Raw genomic sequence first — 15879 nt, 5'->3', positions numbered from 1 at the left:
GGGGGGTTTGTCGCGACGGGGGTCCACGGAGCCCAAGGGGCTGCCCCGTGTCAGGGCCGTAGGCGCGGGCGTTTTGCGAGGCCACATCTAGGGAAGCTGCGATGGCCCGTGCCTCAGAGTCCTAGCGACTCTTTTTCTAAAAGTCTTTGGCGGATTTGGGGAGAGTTCATACCTGCCACAAACGCATCGCGAATTAACATGTCTGTGTGTTCAGTCGCGTTTACCGGCGGGCAGCCGCAGCCCCGTCCCAAAATTAGCAGCGTGGCGTAGAACTCCTCTAGCGATTCTCCGGGACTTTGCCGTCTCGTTGCGAGTTGGTAGTGTGCGTAGACCTGGTTCACTGGGCGAACGTAGACGCTCTTTAGTGCTGCGAGCGCCGTCGGGAAATCCTCTGCGTCTTCTATGAGAGGGTAAATTTCCGGGCTTACCCTTGAGTGGAGGACCTGTAGTTTCTGGTCTTCTGTGATCCGGCCGGGGGCCGTTCGGAGGTAGCCTTCGAAACAAGTCTGCCAGTGTTTAAAAACTGCTGCCGCGTTCACTGCGTGGGCGCTGATCCGCAGGCATTCCGGGACGATCCTGAGCTCCATAGTCCTTTAAGCACGCTTAATAAATTGTAGCGCACAATGACTTACGAGAGAGACGAATAGAGGTGAAGTTGATGAGGCTTTATTAAGCGTGACTTGTTCCCCGCAGTTCAGCAACAGACTGGAGCTGCGGGGAGAAGCCCAGGTTCTTATACTCCGCCTTCAAGGCGGAGCTAGGGATCAACAGCCAACCAGGACCCGGGATCTGTCAGCCAATAGCATCACGGCTTCACAGTCCCACATGACCCCTAATGCATACTACCACACTCTGTACAGTCTACCTCCACAATTTCCTGCTATTAGGTGACAAGTGCCCAGAGAATTTGGAGCCTCAGCACAATTTTGTCTCTGTTCCCAGCATCTCTCACAGGAAAGAACCATGGGATGCTGACAGGTGCACTGCCTGGAGGGTGGGAGAGGCAGGCTGCCTCACATCCTTTAAAAATGACCTTGATGGGCAGCATGGTGACACAGTGGTTAACACTGCTGCCTCAGGTTGCCGAGGACCCAGATTATCATCATAGATCATCATAGAATTTACAGTGCAGAAGGAGGCCATTCGGCCCATCGAGTCTGTACCGGCTCTTTGAAAGAGCACCCTAGCCAAGCCCACACCTCAACCCAACACTAAGGCCAATTCTGGACACTAAGGGCAATTTAGCATGGCCAATCCACCTAACCTGCACATCTTTGGACTGTGGGAGGAAACCGGACCACCCGGAGGAAACCCACGCACACACGGGGAGAACGTGTAGACTCCGCACAGACAGTGACCCAGCAGGGAATCAAACCTGGGACCCTGGAGCTGTGAAGCAATTGTGCTATCCCCAATGCTGCCCCGATTACATATCGGCCCCAGGTCACTGTCCATGTGACATTTGTACTTTCTCCATGTCTGTGTGAATGTCGACCCACAACCCAAAGATGTGCAGGGTAGGTGGATTGACACGCTAAATTGCCCCTTAATTTAAAAATAAAGTACCTGGATGAACACTTGGCACATCATAACATTGAATGTCAACCACCAGCACCAGCCAATCAAATGCCATATTGGGTATGATGTGACTTCAATGAGAAGTGTAGCAGCCTATGAAAATATACATTTCAGAAAATAATCGAAGAGTTTAAAGAGCTGGCAAGGAAATGAGAAGAGAGGCGCAGGGGAGTAAACAGCGCTCAAGTGGCAGGTTGAGCAACTTCATCACTCAACTTATCATTTTTGGGGTACTCCAGTTTGGAGGTCCTGTGCCACAGCACAGTGTGTTTCATTGTAAATCCGGGGGTCCTCTGGGGTCCTTCCTCTTCCAGACACCTTTTACCCAAGTAAGGGCCCCCTCGCAACAACAGAGCAACCTGCTCTCACCAGTCCCCATTCACCAGTCTCCAATCACCTTCCCATTACCAGGACTTGCCTGACTGGCTCCAGAGCCCCAAGATCCCACTCACTAGCTTCTGAGAGTGCCACTATTTATCCATTACATCCGCTTCTCTCAGGTGAAGTTCCAGGAGTAACCAAATCTCCTGGTGGCACTGCTGAGCTGCTGACTCTGTGATTGGCTTACCAGTCCAGGAGGCAGCCGCCCTGGAAACAGCCAATTTGTTGGGTGCTGCAGACAAGAGGCATCTCTCGGTCCCACGGATTGAGGAAGTGGGTTTGCCACCGCCACCACTCCCCAACACTTTCAGACCCATCTGCAAGAATCACAACACAATTACAAAATTTAGCCCTTTATCTCTGCCTGGAGAGTTATTACAATCAAAGTTTAATTAATCTATGTGGATTTCAGCCTAGGTGCAACTCATTTCCTTTTATACCATTTTTTTGTATCCAAAGATGTGCAGGTCAGGTGGATTGGCCATGATCAATGCATGGGGTTATGGGGATAGGTAGAGTTCTCCTTTCAGAGGGTTGGTGCAGACTCGATGGGCTGAGTTATGTCAGCATGCCTCACTAGCTATGCTTTTCACCACTCTTTGATAAAGTGTCAAAACAGAGCTTTCCCTTTCTACAAGACCAATAGTTATGTCCTTGTATCTCTTATCCATGTGTACCTCCAATTCATGGCACTTCATCAGCAAAACATTTCTTTCCATTTTTGATAACTATTCAACCTTGAGAGTCTGCTGCTTTCCAGCTTTTCAGATCCTCCGAGCATTTGCCCTTATTACAAGGGCATTTGTATACAATCTTGTCTATTCCCACAGATTTCATTTTCTTATCTTTTTCCCATGTAGAGCTATCTGCTCAAAACATACAGTTCAGTCCAGACATAGATTAACTATTTCAAAATGTTGTGTCTTAACATCATGCTTCCCTGATGAAAAATAACATTTCCCACAACTACAATGTTGCTCTGTAGCCATGTTCTCTTAAAAAAACAATAAACAGTGTAATAAACTAGCAGATTCCATCACCACCAAACCAGCAGCAGAACTTCTACTGCTGCCTGATCAACCCTATCCATTTACCCAGAACATTGTAAAAATCTATTGATTGTTTCCAGATTTTCTTTGTTCACGTATGTGACCTAGCTGCAGGTAGTTCCTTCGACACCCTAGTAAAAGAAAAAAGTTTACAGACTGAATATTTATACATTTTCAAATAGTTATTATTGTGAAGTTATCTGAAATGGCAGGATTAGAATCATTGAAAGAGGCCATACGGCCTATCGAGTCTGCATCAGCCTTGGAAAGAGCATCCTACTTAAGCCCACACCTCCACGCCATCCCCATAACCCAGTACCTAACCTTTTGGGCACCAAGGGGCAATTTAACATGGCCAATCCACCTAACCACATCTTTGGACTGTGGGAGGAAACCGGAGCAGCTGGAGGAAACCCATGCAGACACGGGGAGAAAGTGCAAACTCCACACAGGCAGTCACCCGAGGCCGGAAATGAACCCGGGTCTCTGGAGCTGTGAGGCAACAGTGCTAATCACTGCTCCATCGTTTTGTAAGAGCTAAGAAAAAACATCAATTTATAATCGTTTTAAGATTAAGAATACCATACATTAAAAAGTTAGATCGGCTGATAAAGCATTTGAGGATGTAAAATAATTACAAACGGGCTCCATTAGATGGTGCCAAAGTACAAAAAATTCACTGAACTAGCTGGTGGAGCCCTCTAAATCTGCAATCAATATTCACAATACTATTGTTTGAAATAAGCAGATTATGCTAAACCAATAAAATGTTTGCTTTATTTCATCACTGAAACACATGGGTTCACGTGTTGAGAAGTATGTCATTTTTAAACTAGATTTGTTTGCGTTTTGGAGCATTTCGAATAGTTATAACTTTGCTCAATTATGTGTATGAAGAAAGGGCAGTAGGTTGTCGTATTTCTTTCTCTGTGGGAGTAGTTGAATTGATTTCTTGTTCCATATGTGGGATGAGTTGAAATTTTGCCTGCCGAAAATGGAACTGAATTAGATAGGGTGGATGTAGGGAAGTTGTTTCCATTAGCAGGGGAGACTAGGACCAGGGGGCACAACCTTAGAATAAAAGGGATCACTTTAGAACAGAGATGAGGAGAAATTTCTTCAGCCAGAGAGTGGTGGGTATGTGGAATTCATTGCCACAGAGGGCGGTGGAGGCCGGGACGTTGAGTGTCTTTAAGACAGAAGTTGATAAATTCTTGATTTCTCGAGGAATTAAGGGCTATGGAGAGAGCGGGTAAATGGAGTTGAAATCAGCCATGATTGAATGGTGGAGTGGACTCGATGGGCCGAATGGCCTTACTTCCGCTCCTATGTCTTATGGTCTTATGGATTATGTACTGGAGAAAGAGGGATGAATTTAGACATGGTTGTGTCTGTAAATCATTTGCATTTTATCAAATTTTAACACTCATTGTGAATGATTCACTTCTCTGTTTCCTTTTTCGCAAAATGCACATGCACGAGGAAGGGACTATAACCCACCTTAAAACAACCCTACACACTACCGGCACTAGATGCTACATTGAACAGTTCTTAAATGATTCCAAGATTTCACCTCTGCCACTCTGCTCAGAAATCCATTCCTTTTTGTTGTCTTTATTCCTCTGCTTGACTTGCCCCTATTGTAAATGAACCAAAGCATGTATTTTCTCACTGGCCATGAATACAAAATTTATAATATCAATCTCTTAAAAGAATTGGATGCTTTCAGCTTTGACTCAATACAGTTTTTTAACCTAGACTAAAAAATCGCTGCAATGATTATGACCTAAAACGTAAAGCTACTATAACCTAAAGCCAGTAAGTCATTTTGGCGCATGGGTCCATGAACAGCAACAACTCTCACCTTAATGACTGTTATTCATCTGCAAGATTAAATAGTGACACCGTGGCAGTCTGCGATCCCATAGCTACAGCTGAGGCAAAATTTCAGTCCAATGCACTGAGAGTCTGTCTTTGCCAGAATATTTAGTGGATGCTTATTCCATCATTGGTGCATCTTGGGCACATTATGTAAACTGCAATACGAGAAAGCCTTGTTTAGTAGATGCCGTAAAGGCTGGCGGGACAATCCTCTAGAGCATTCTAGTGATTTCCAGGGAATGAACACAGCGTGGAAACCCTTGTTCCAATGCTATGTTGAACATTGTTATCTTACAGGTGTCCAGCACAATTAGCGCCCAGGAGGGGATACCAGTGGAAAATCTAACTGCTCGCACCATTCCAACAGCCCCATGACCTTTTAAATTATCATCCCTCCAGAGGACAGATGCAAGCTTTGCCCAGGTTTGCCCCGAAACTCAACATTAGAAGGATATATGTGAAAGTTTCACATCAGACTGTAAGATGTCCTGGGCTCCAATGTGTTTTTCTCTTATGTTTAACACTGCTCTAAAATTAAACTTGTAACTGCTGCTGATTTTATTGTCAATTACAATTAGACACTTTGTAAGAAGTGACTCCAATTGAGAAGTTTGAAGTGTCTTTTCTTGCTTTGGTAACTGATGTCACAACAAAGTAGAATCTCTACAGTGCAGAAGGAGGCCCTTCAGCCCAGTAAGTCTGCACTAACCCTTGGAAAGACCCCGTGCCCCCACTCTATCCCCGTAACCCAGTATCCCCACATTTTGGATAATACGGTGCAATTTAGCATGACCAATCCATCTAACCTGCACATCTTTAGACTGTGGGAGGAAACTGGGACACCCGGAGTAAACCCATGTGACACTGGGAGAAAGTGGACGCAATCACCCAAGGTTCCTGGCGCTGTGAGGCAACAGTGCTGACCACTGTGCCACTGTGCTGCCCCTTGCGGGACAGACAATAACATGCATTAATTTGCACCCCATAAGTGCCAGACAATCATCATGTTCAACAAGAGAAAATCCAACCATCTCATCTCCCCATGATATTCAATGGCATTATCATTGCTGAATCCCCCGCTATCAACAGCCTGGAGGCTTACCATTGGCTAGAAACTAAGGACTAACCATATAAACACAATAACTACAGAGTCAGAGGCTGGGAATTCTGCAACAGATGATCCACCTCCTGACTCCCCAAAGCCTGTCCATCATCTACAAGCCGCAAGTCAGGAGTATGATGGAATATCCTCCACTTGCCTGGATGAGTGCAACTCCAACAACACTCCAGAATCTCAACACCAAGGGCAGCACGGTGGCCCAGTAGTTAGTTCTACTGCCTCACGGCACCGGGATCCCAGGTTCGCTCCCGACTCTGGGTCACTGACCGTGTGGAGTTTGCACATTCACCCTGTGTTTGCGTGGATTTCGCCCCCAAAATGTGCAGGGTAGGTGGATTGGCGATGCTAAATTGCTCTTTTACTGGGGAAAAAAAATAATTGGGTACTCTAAATTTATTTTTCAAAAAAAGAATCTCAACACCATTCCGAACAAAGCAGCCTACTTGTTTGGCACCCTAATCTATTGCATTAATATTCACTGCCTACACCACTGACTCACAGCGGCAGCAATAAATATTATCTATATGATGCACTGCAGCAACTTCACCAGCACTTCCAAACCATCCAGAAGGACAAGGACAACAGGTGCATGGGAACACCACCACCTGCAAGTACACCTCCAAACCACGCGCCATCCTGAACTAGAATAATATTGCTAGCAGTTCCTTCATTGTCGCTGGATTAACATCCTGGAATTCCCCACCCTAACAGCACTGTTGGTGTACCGACAACACATGGCCTGCAGCAATTCAAGAAGGCAAATTGTCACCACCCTTTCAAGGGCAATTAGAGAAGGCAATAAATGCTGGCCCCTCATCGATGCCCACATCCCATGAAAGAAAATAAAAAGTTCAGCCTTTAGGAATACAGAAAGGCATATTCACTAGAGATTTGCAGCCCCTAAAAGTGTTTAACTAATTGGTTTGTTTAAAGTTACACACACCAAGGCCATTAGCAGGTTATACCAAATAAAGAAGCATTGTCGAACTATCGCTTACAAAAGCAATGCATTATTTTGTTAAAAATGTGCAAATGATTTATGTGAAAATTCTTAATTGTAGCATAAATAGATGCAGTAACCTATTACTCCAGTACAATGCAAGGCTTTCATAGAAATGTTTAATCAAAGCTGCATTGTCAGAGCTTGGGTTGAAAGAGCCAGAGAGTGGTAATTGCCTTTTCACTTTCTGGGTTACACAGAGCCACTATCCCCGTGGTACCAGTCAGGCGCTTACAGAAGACAATCAAATCATTGAAGCAACCAATGCTTACTAGTCAGTGCCATATACCACTGTGGTTTGTTATTGGGAGAATGTAAAGCAATACATGCAGTTTAGAATTTTTGGCACTTGATCTTTGGTTATTGCTGTGATAAGAATTCTCGGCCAGGTAGTGGTCAATCTTGTTACTTGATGTTAAAATCAAGACACTCCTCACAAAAGCACAGCTGTTACATCCAAGCTGAGTAGGAGAACGTGTAATAACAGTCACCTGACTGAGAACACTGAACCGTGAGTCTACGAAGCCTGCTTCCTCAGCGAACTTCTCTACAATGGTGATACCTGGACAACAAATCCTTGGCAGGAAAAAAGGCTCAACAGTTTCTACCTTCACTGTCTCAAACGTATCCTGGGCCCCTATTGGCAGGACAAGGTCACCGAAGTCCTAGAGTGTGCTAATTCCATCTACATACACTCATATCTAAACTAATAATATCTGTGCTGACTTAGCCACATTCACTGGATGGACGATGGCCATATATACAGAATGCTATATGTGAACTGGCCACTGGGTCATAACCTCCTGGACGTTCATACCCCTTTTACAAGGTTAGCTGCAAGGGAGATATGAAAATGGTGGACATTGACACTACCAACTGGAAAACACTTACAGCCATGACTTCTGGAAGCTGATTGTTTTGAGATACATTGGAAAAAGCAAGCAGAACAAAAAGCTCAGCTGGCCAGGAAGAGGACCCTAAAGAGACCAGACGATCATGTACATTCTCAGCCCACTGTCCTCTTCTGCTGTAAACACGTCAGAGATTGCTGTGCCAGAATGGGACTACAGAGCCTCATCAGGCGATGCTCAAGGAGGTTTTTTTTTCCAATTAAGGGACCATTTAGCGTGGCCAATCCACCTACTCGGCACATCTTTGGGTTGTGGGGGTGAGACCCACTCAGAGATGGGGAGAATGTGCAAACTCTACACGGATTGTGACCAGGGGCCAGGATCAAACCCGGGTCTTCGGCACTGTGAGGCAGCAGTGCTAACCACTGCACCATCATGCTGCTGTGCTTAACACAGAGTTGACCACCATGGCGCAAACCATTTTCTTGCTAGATGAAAGACTCACACCATTAACAAGGTGGTTATGAGGATGCAGAAGTTGTCCTGAGCAGCCTTAAGGGAAAAAGGTCATCTGTGAAAATCATACATATACATACATACAAACATTATTTATGTTTATATATGTTAACTGTCTCCATTAAACATTTTTGTAGTAATATTTAACAAATTACATTTGGTGAATACAGGAAAAAATATTTTCTAAATATTTTTATCAAAGCCTCAGATAGAAATTCTTTCTATCCCAAGAAACATCATTGTTACCAAATGTGGCATCAGCTCCAATTGAAAAAATACTTTGTGTTCTCTTTAGTTGAGGTAGTTTAGTTGCTGCTTGATATTTCTCAGACCCGTTGGGCATTTTCACTATCAATCATCTGCTACAAACTTTCATCCTGTAGTTTCCAACTACTGATTTGAAATTGTAGATACAAAACATGCTCAGTGTGAGGAAGAGTGAATTAGATTTGATCAAGAATCCAGTGAACATATTTTTTCTCCCTCTCTCTCTAAATATAAATAATAATTTGTATATATCTATAATATTATACACTCAACTTTCAATTGATTGTTTCATTCAGTAAAACAATGAAGCAAAATGCTGCATCGAAGCTAAATGAAGTGTGTGCAGACCTCTCTACTTCTAGACTAATCAATCAACAAAAATGATGAAGAAATTACCATTATAAGGTTCAATTGTTTTTGACTGTATAGATGGCCTTGAAGCTGTCTTCATTATCCATTTGCACATCTCAGTATATCATAGCAACCCACATCTTAAACCAATAGTTCCTCCAAGATATTTGATTCTTGTCTTACACTAGTTGTACTGCTTTTATTCTGCAGATTTCACACCACTGTTGTACTGATCTGTATATCTGCAGGTATGTAAGGGGTTAACATCTGTAAGTAAGTGCTAGACAACCACTAGATGGCAGCACCAGATATATGTATAGAAGCTACACTCATGCGGTTCCTGCCTCTCTGTATCAGGAGTGACTAGTGAACTAGTTAGAGATATAGCTTATTGAACAGGCATAGTTAAACATTATATATACTTAATCTTATTTATCTAATCTTCAGTTATAATTGTAGAAGAGTGAACAAACTCATATTTATAATTGTTACTCAATAAACAGTATTTGCTTAATATGTAGACTTACTGAACATTAACCATCCAACCGTTCTGGAAGTAAGTAAATGAGTAACAAGATATTACTATACGTAATAAAACAACTGTAGTATTCGCTTGGGAGGAATATCAGAAATTCAAACTTAAATAGGCAGTGATTTGTTAATTGTACACTGTTAGGGAGGCTACCAGTAATCATGAAAGCAGGCACGTATAAGGTGACAACAAAAAATTATGTTTTAAAAGTTAATTAATTTTGGTGGCCCATTATTGACATTGTAATAGTTGAAAAAAGCTGTAGCTCACTCCTATCATTAAAATTCACTCTGGCAATCAGAGACCTTTAAGCTGCTATATTTTTCATAATGCTTTTTCACTTGTAATGTGAATGCTGGAATGACCCACCTCCAAAGAGTATTTTCTACTCTTCCATTAGAAGGCAGACACAACTGACTGAACAAAAAGTATTAGTCCTGTTGGTGCAAGAATTACAAGCTATCTATTTCACTACTTGTCCCAAGCAAATCGTGCCTTTGATAGTATGTTTTTATGGACTGATATTCTAAAGCTGGGATTTAGTTCTGCAGGTTGTGTCATCAAAGGGGCTATAATTTGGAGGACTGGAGTTTCATCATTGCTTGTCTCTCTCTAAACACTTGTGCCAGTCCGATTAGAGCTTCAATTTGAGACTTTCTGTTCTCTTTCAGGATTTTCACATCCTTGAGAGGTGGCATAGCAGTTGTCCTTTAAAGGTTCAGTGTTTGTTGAAGGATGTTTTCCTCTTTTGCAGATCACAGGTGTTGTCCTATTGGCTGTTGGAGTATGGGGCAAACTCACCTTGGGGACCTACATCTCGCTTGTCGCTGAGAATTCCACAAATGCCCCCTATGTACTCATTGGGACTGGCACCACCATTGTTGTTTTTGGCCTTTTTGGTTGCTTTGCAACATGCCGTGGAAGCCCATGGATGCTGAAACTGGTAAGTGGCACATAAACAGTTTTACCACATTAAACACGGATATTGTATGTAACTAAAAACACCTTCATCATTAGCTATTGGAGCTGTACGTCTCAAGTGAGAGAAAATTAATATTGCAATGCTGTGTTAATCTGCTAATTTACAATGTAGTTTGAAAATAATCATTCAAACATCTTGACAAGACTGATATTCTGGTGAACATGGTAGGGCCTGGGGCTACTTAAAATGTGTAAGTTCATTCAGACTGGAGTTGTGTACTTGTTGCATTTTTTCCTAGTCTCACAGATGATACACAGTAGTTGCAGACAGGCATGGACACATTCTCGGTGGTATTTAGTCGGACTAGAGAATCTACAAACTCCTCCCATCTTGGTCATAACATAGATTGGCTCTTGCAGGACATCGAAATGCAGACAATGTGTGATTGGAGGTTGAATAATCATATTCTTCATGGATAGAATCATCATAGAATTTACAGAGCAGAAAGAAACCATTCGGCCCATCGAGTCTGCACCTACTTTAAGCCCACACCTCCACCCTATCCCAGTAACCCCGCCTAAGCTTTTTTGGAAACTAATGGTAATTTAGCATGGCCAATCCACCTAACCTGCACATCTTTGGACTGTGGGAGGAAATCGGAGCACCTGGAGGAAACCCACGCAGACACGGGGAGAATGTGCAGACGCCACACAGACAGTGACCCAAGCCGGGAATTGAACCTGGGACTCTGGAGCTGTGAAGCAACAGTGCTAACCACTGTGCCCCCACAAAAGGATAAAAGGACAAATACCATCTTTTTAAACATTTGTAAACCAAAATGGCTTTGGAAGTTGTTCAACCTTTTCAGGAAGGAGAAGATGTAACATGAGTACGCAGTTTCCCTAGCCCCACTACTCCACAGGTCACACCATAAGTATAAATGTTTTATTCATTTACCAAAATGGCCATTTGTTTACTTTCACTATTGTTAGACCCAGAGTAAAAGAGACTTGTAACCAGGCTTCTTTTAATAAACTAGGCTTCTTTTAATAAACTCATAAAGCGTGATTCTCGCGCTGTGTTGCAAACAAGCGAGAGCACAACGTGGCCAGAGAATCCCGGGTGAAGTCTCTCGTGGGCTTCCCGGCAGCCTAAGTCCTGCGAGGCATCTGAATCGGAACTCCGCACAATAGGAGCGGGACCAAACGATGCTCACAGAAGTAGGTCCTCAGCCTACTTACCCGGGATACACTGGCCTCCCTCTATTCTCCAGCCTCCCCAGCTAGGCTGCAGACAGGTGCCAATGAGTGCTGGTCCACAAGGACATGGACCAGGCACAATGGCACCCAGGGTGGTCTCCCAGGCGATCAGAGACCCCTGGGGTCAGTGTACTGTGGCCCCCTGGTCCTTCCCCTGGCACATTGGCACTGCCACCATGGGGGGGGGGGGGTGCCCATGTGAGTGGAGGGTGCCATTTCCCATCGGTGGGGGATTTGGGGATCGCACAAGCTCAGTTGGAGATCGGAGCATCCTTTCAGAATGGCAGCCCGATTTCCGCTCCCCAGTGCTTAAAAAAAAATCTACGGCCGTGATTCTCCGGAAAAATGTCTAATTTTGTTTGTTTCAGGGAGTTTGCTGTCTGCTCTGCCGGTGAGTTCTCCACCGCTATTCAATGACACTAAGGGCGTGATCCTCCGGCCTCATTACGTTCAAGCGAAACGAGGCCAGTGAATAGCGGAGAGGCCAAAAACGAGAACCACGCCAGGTGCCAAACAGTGTGCGATGCATCCAGCCCGCTCCTGTAAGCGAAATTGGTGTTTCACCGGAGCGTGACGAGAAACCATTTATCACCACACAAGCCCCATTTTCATACAATTAACGAGAGCGACCCCATATCTAACGGCCCCGTCATTCAGCAACCTCCCCAACAAGTGCACACGCTGGCGCCGATTAGTACTCCTTTTTAAAAACGTGAACTTGGCAGAAGGTCTTCTGTGGGGAGCCGAGGAGATGAGTAGCAAAGAGTCCGGGACACTGGGCTTGCTGTCCCAGTGCTCAGTGGGAAGTAGGGGAACCTCTGCTGGGGATGGTAGATCCTTTGCAGGGGTAGGTCACCATGGGAGGGTGGGTGGGAGGCGCTGGGGGGGACAAACGCTCGTGGCACCACCATGCCAACCCCTGGATCGTGTGTACCCTTCTGGGGGCATCCCTTGTCTCTGCCCGTCTGCCCCACTGACCACCTATAATACAGCACGATAGCACAGTGGTTAACACAGTTGCTTGACAGCTCCAGCGCCCCAGGTTCAATTCCCGGCTTGGATCACTGTCTGTGCGGAGTCTGCATCTTCTCCCCGTGTCTGCGTGGATTTTCTCCAGTTTCCTCCCACAGTCCAAAGTTGTGCAGGTTAGGTGGATTGGCCATGGTAAATTGCCCTAGTGTCTGAAAGATTAGGTGGGGTTACTGGGTTACGGGTGTGGGCTTAAGTGGGGTGCTATTTCCAAGGGCCAGTGCAGACTCGATGGGCCAAATGGCCTCCTCCTGCACGGTAAATTCTATGATTCCATAACCCCCACACAGCTGAGCTGTCTGGCTGTGGGGTTGATGGCTATTGCTGATGGGGAATTGGCAATCTTGGCTAAGTGAGCACTTCACACAACCCAAATGGATTCCCGTGGGTGAGCGTGCCATGTAACATGTGGGAGTCATTGCATAGCATCTCAATCAGACTGCGATGCCTGGACAATGTACCTAAACACTGCGGGAGGCAAGGCTTCACACGCAGCGGACAACATCCGAACACCCAGGGGATGGGACACAGCTCCGGGGGACATGTCCACGGTCAGACGGTGGGTGAATGCCATGGGGAGGGGACCAGCTCCCGGTCTAGTTGATGTTGTGAGCGGGTGCCTGGGGTACAGGGTTCTGGGGTCCGCTGCAGCCAGATGTGTGTGGGCAGGGCATTCCGGGTTGGGGGCAGCAGGGGGCTATCAGTGGGGGAAATGGGGGGCGGGGGGGGGGGGGGGGGGGGGGGGGAGTTACTGCTGTTTGTCAGTCTAGCACCTTCTCCCAATGCCTTACAGAGATATTGAACGCTATTGCAGGGATGTTGGACACCGATGTTGCCCTAGTGGTGCTACGCGATGTGGCCAGATGCTGGAGAAGGCGGCAGCAGCGTCTGCAGATGCTTGTGGCAGTGGCCTGTGTGCCACACCCTGCCCCACACCCTGAGGAACTGGCCGCCCATCAGGCCAGGGAGGGACCCAGAGGGGGTCCCCCAACGGCCCAGGATGTACAGGTGCCGGTGATCATTTGAACAAATGACTGACAGCGCGTGCTGCAGGAGGCTCTGCCTCAACAAGGAGACGGTACGGCACCTGTGCCATGTCCTCGCGGATGTGGCACCATGTGGAAGAGGAGGACACCCGCTCCCGGTGGACAACAAGGTCACCGCAGCCCTGAACATTTACACCTCTGGATCATTCCAGGGCTCGAGTGGGGACCTGTGTGGTATCTCACAGGCCGCAGCCCACAGGTGCACCCGACAGGTCACGCATGCCCTGTATGCCCGGGCGGAAAAGTACATCAACTTTGACATGGACCATGCTCGGCAAAATGCCCGGGCAGCAGTCTTCTCTGTCTTTGTCAGGATGCCCCAGTCCAGGGGGTATTAGATGCCACGCATGTGGCGCTGCACTCACCGGGCCATCTGGAGGTGCCCTATGTTAGCAGAAAGGGATTCCACTCCCTCAACATACAGCTCGTGTGGGACCACCAGATGAAGATAGTGCATGTGTGTCCATGCTTCCCGAGGAGTGTGCATGACAACTACGACCTGGGGCAGTCGGTCAACCCCGCCCTCTTCGAGGAGCACCCCAGGATGGGCGGCTGGCTCTTGGAGGATAAGGGATATCTGCTGAGGACCTGGTTAATGACGCCAGTATGGAGACCGAAGCGGAGACCCGATACAACGAGGCCCACGTGGCCACCTGGGCTGTGATTGAGTGGTGCATCAGGCACCTCCAGATGCGGTTCCGATGCTTCGACTGCTCCGGTGGTACACGCCAGTACACTGCCCGGAGGAGGCCCTCATACTCGCCTACTTCATTTAGGACATGGCCTGGTCTGTCAACGCAACCTTACCCACCCTCCACTGCCGTTTCCCACCTTCCCAGGGTATGTGTCACATCACTCCAGGGTGCTGGAACTGTGTTATCACTGTCAGCGGGTGACTGTTGAGGGCAGTGGGGTGATGATAACCCGCAGAGAGCTGAGCGCTGGTGCTCCTCAATCTATGCCACTGTCTGATCCCTGCCTGTCTGCTGAGTGCTCGCTCACACCCATCACCAGTGGTGCATTGCGGAAGAAAATGACAGGCATCCTACTGGTTGTGCACAAAGGTCTTTAATGTTCAATACAGGTCCCCAGTCTCCCGATGGTGCCGCCCTTCTCTCTTCCCCAGTACCAGGCCGACCTAGATGAGGTTCTGCAGGACGTCCCACTCTCAGATGGGAATGGCCAAGGCGCTGTGGAGCTTGTCCCAGTTGCAGGTAGGCATTGCCGAGGCGCTGCAGAGCATGTCCCAATCACTGAGGAGAATCGCTGAGGGCGTCGACACAATGGTGCGGACTATGTCCTGCTCTCGGATACGGATGACTGAGGTGCTGAGGTGGGCATTGCCGAGGGACCGCAGAGCATGTCTCAATCATGAGGAGCATCGGCGAGGGCATCGACACCTCGGTGCAGACATCGGGGAGTCACCAGGCTGGCAGAGCCAGATGATGCAGGGGCAGCCGGGACGCGAACCAGCTGCCCCTCCATTCCAAAGTGAACCCCGGGGACCTATGGGTACTGAGCGGGTACCAACCCAGACCTGTACCATAGAGCGGGGATGGTAGCCACCAGCTCCCCCGAGTTCCACCTCTGATGAGGCCTCGTCTCAAAGTCAGCAAATGGGACAAGGCATTAGAGGCATCAAAGGCCACGGGATGAGGTAAGCAGCTGGTTGCTTCCACCTCAGATGGGCATCCGGTACCTAAACGCAGCGGTAGAGCTAGGAAGGTTAAACACGTTGAGGATCACTGAAGGCACCGGGTGAAGGGAGACTAGGGTGGGGGGGGAGAGGGTGGTGCTGAGAGTGGGGTGGCACCAACGGAAGTGGGGAATTGTATGACACACTAAAAACCCTTGACCACAACCAGTATGACACCTCTATCACTTATGTCTGCTATGCGGACTCTTGGCCCATCTCACCAGGCATATCCCCCCCCCCCCCCCCCCCCCCCCCCCCCCCTGCTGTAGCACTCACCCATCCTCCAGCTGTGAACACTTCCTCGGAGCTGTGTCCCATCCCCTGGGTGTTCGGATGTTGGCTGCTGCGTGTGTGGTGTTGTACAGTGTCCATGCATAAAGGTGCGATTGGGAAACTAGGCA

General features: G+C 47.2%; 1 protein-coding gene across 1 annotated transcript in view; it reads left to right on the top strand.

The window, feature by feature from the left end:
* Positions 1-15879, top strand: part of tspan7 (tetraspanin 7) — a 154178-nt gene that overhangs the window by 108785 nt on the left and 29514 nt on the right. The window contains exon 2 of the mRNA XM_072513885.1: positions 10281-10469. Within this exon, the coding sequence (XP_072369986.1) occupies positions 10281-10469 (189 nt within the window). The remainder of the gene's footprint in view (positions 1-10280; positions 10470-15879) is intronic.

Source organism: Scyliorhinus torazame, chromosome 8, assembly GCF_047496885.1.
Source record: "Scyliorhinus torazame isolate Kashiwa2021f chromosome 8, sScyTor2.1, whole genome shotgun sequence".
In the NCBI taxonomy this organism is placed as follows: Eukaryota; Metazoa; Chordata; class Chondrichthyes; order Carcharhiniformes; family Scyliorhinidae; genus Scyliorhinus; species Scyliorhinus torazame.
This window is presented reverse-complemented; position numbering and strand designations above follow the sequence as displayed.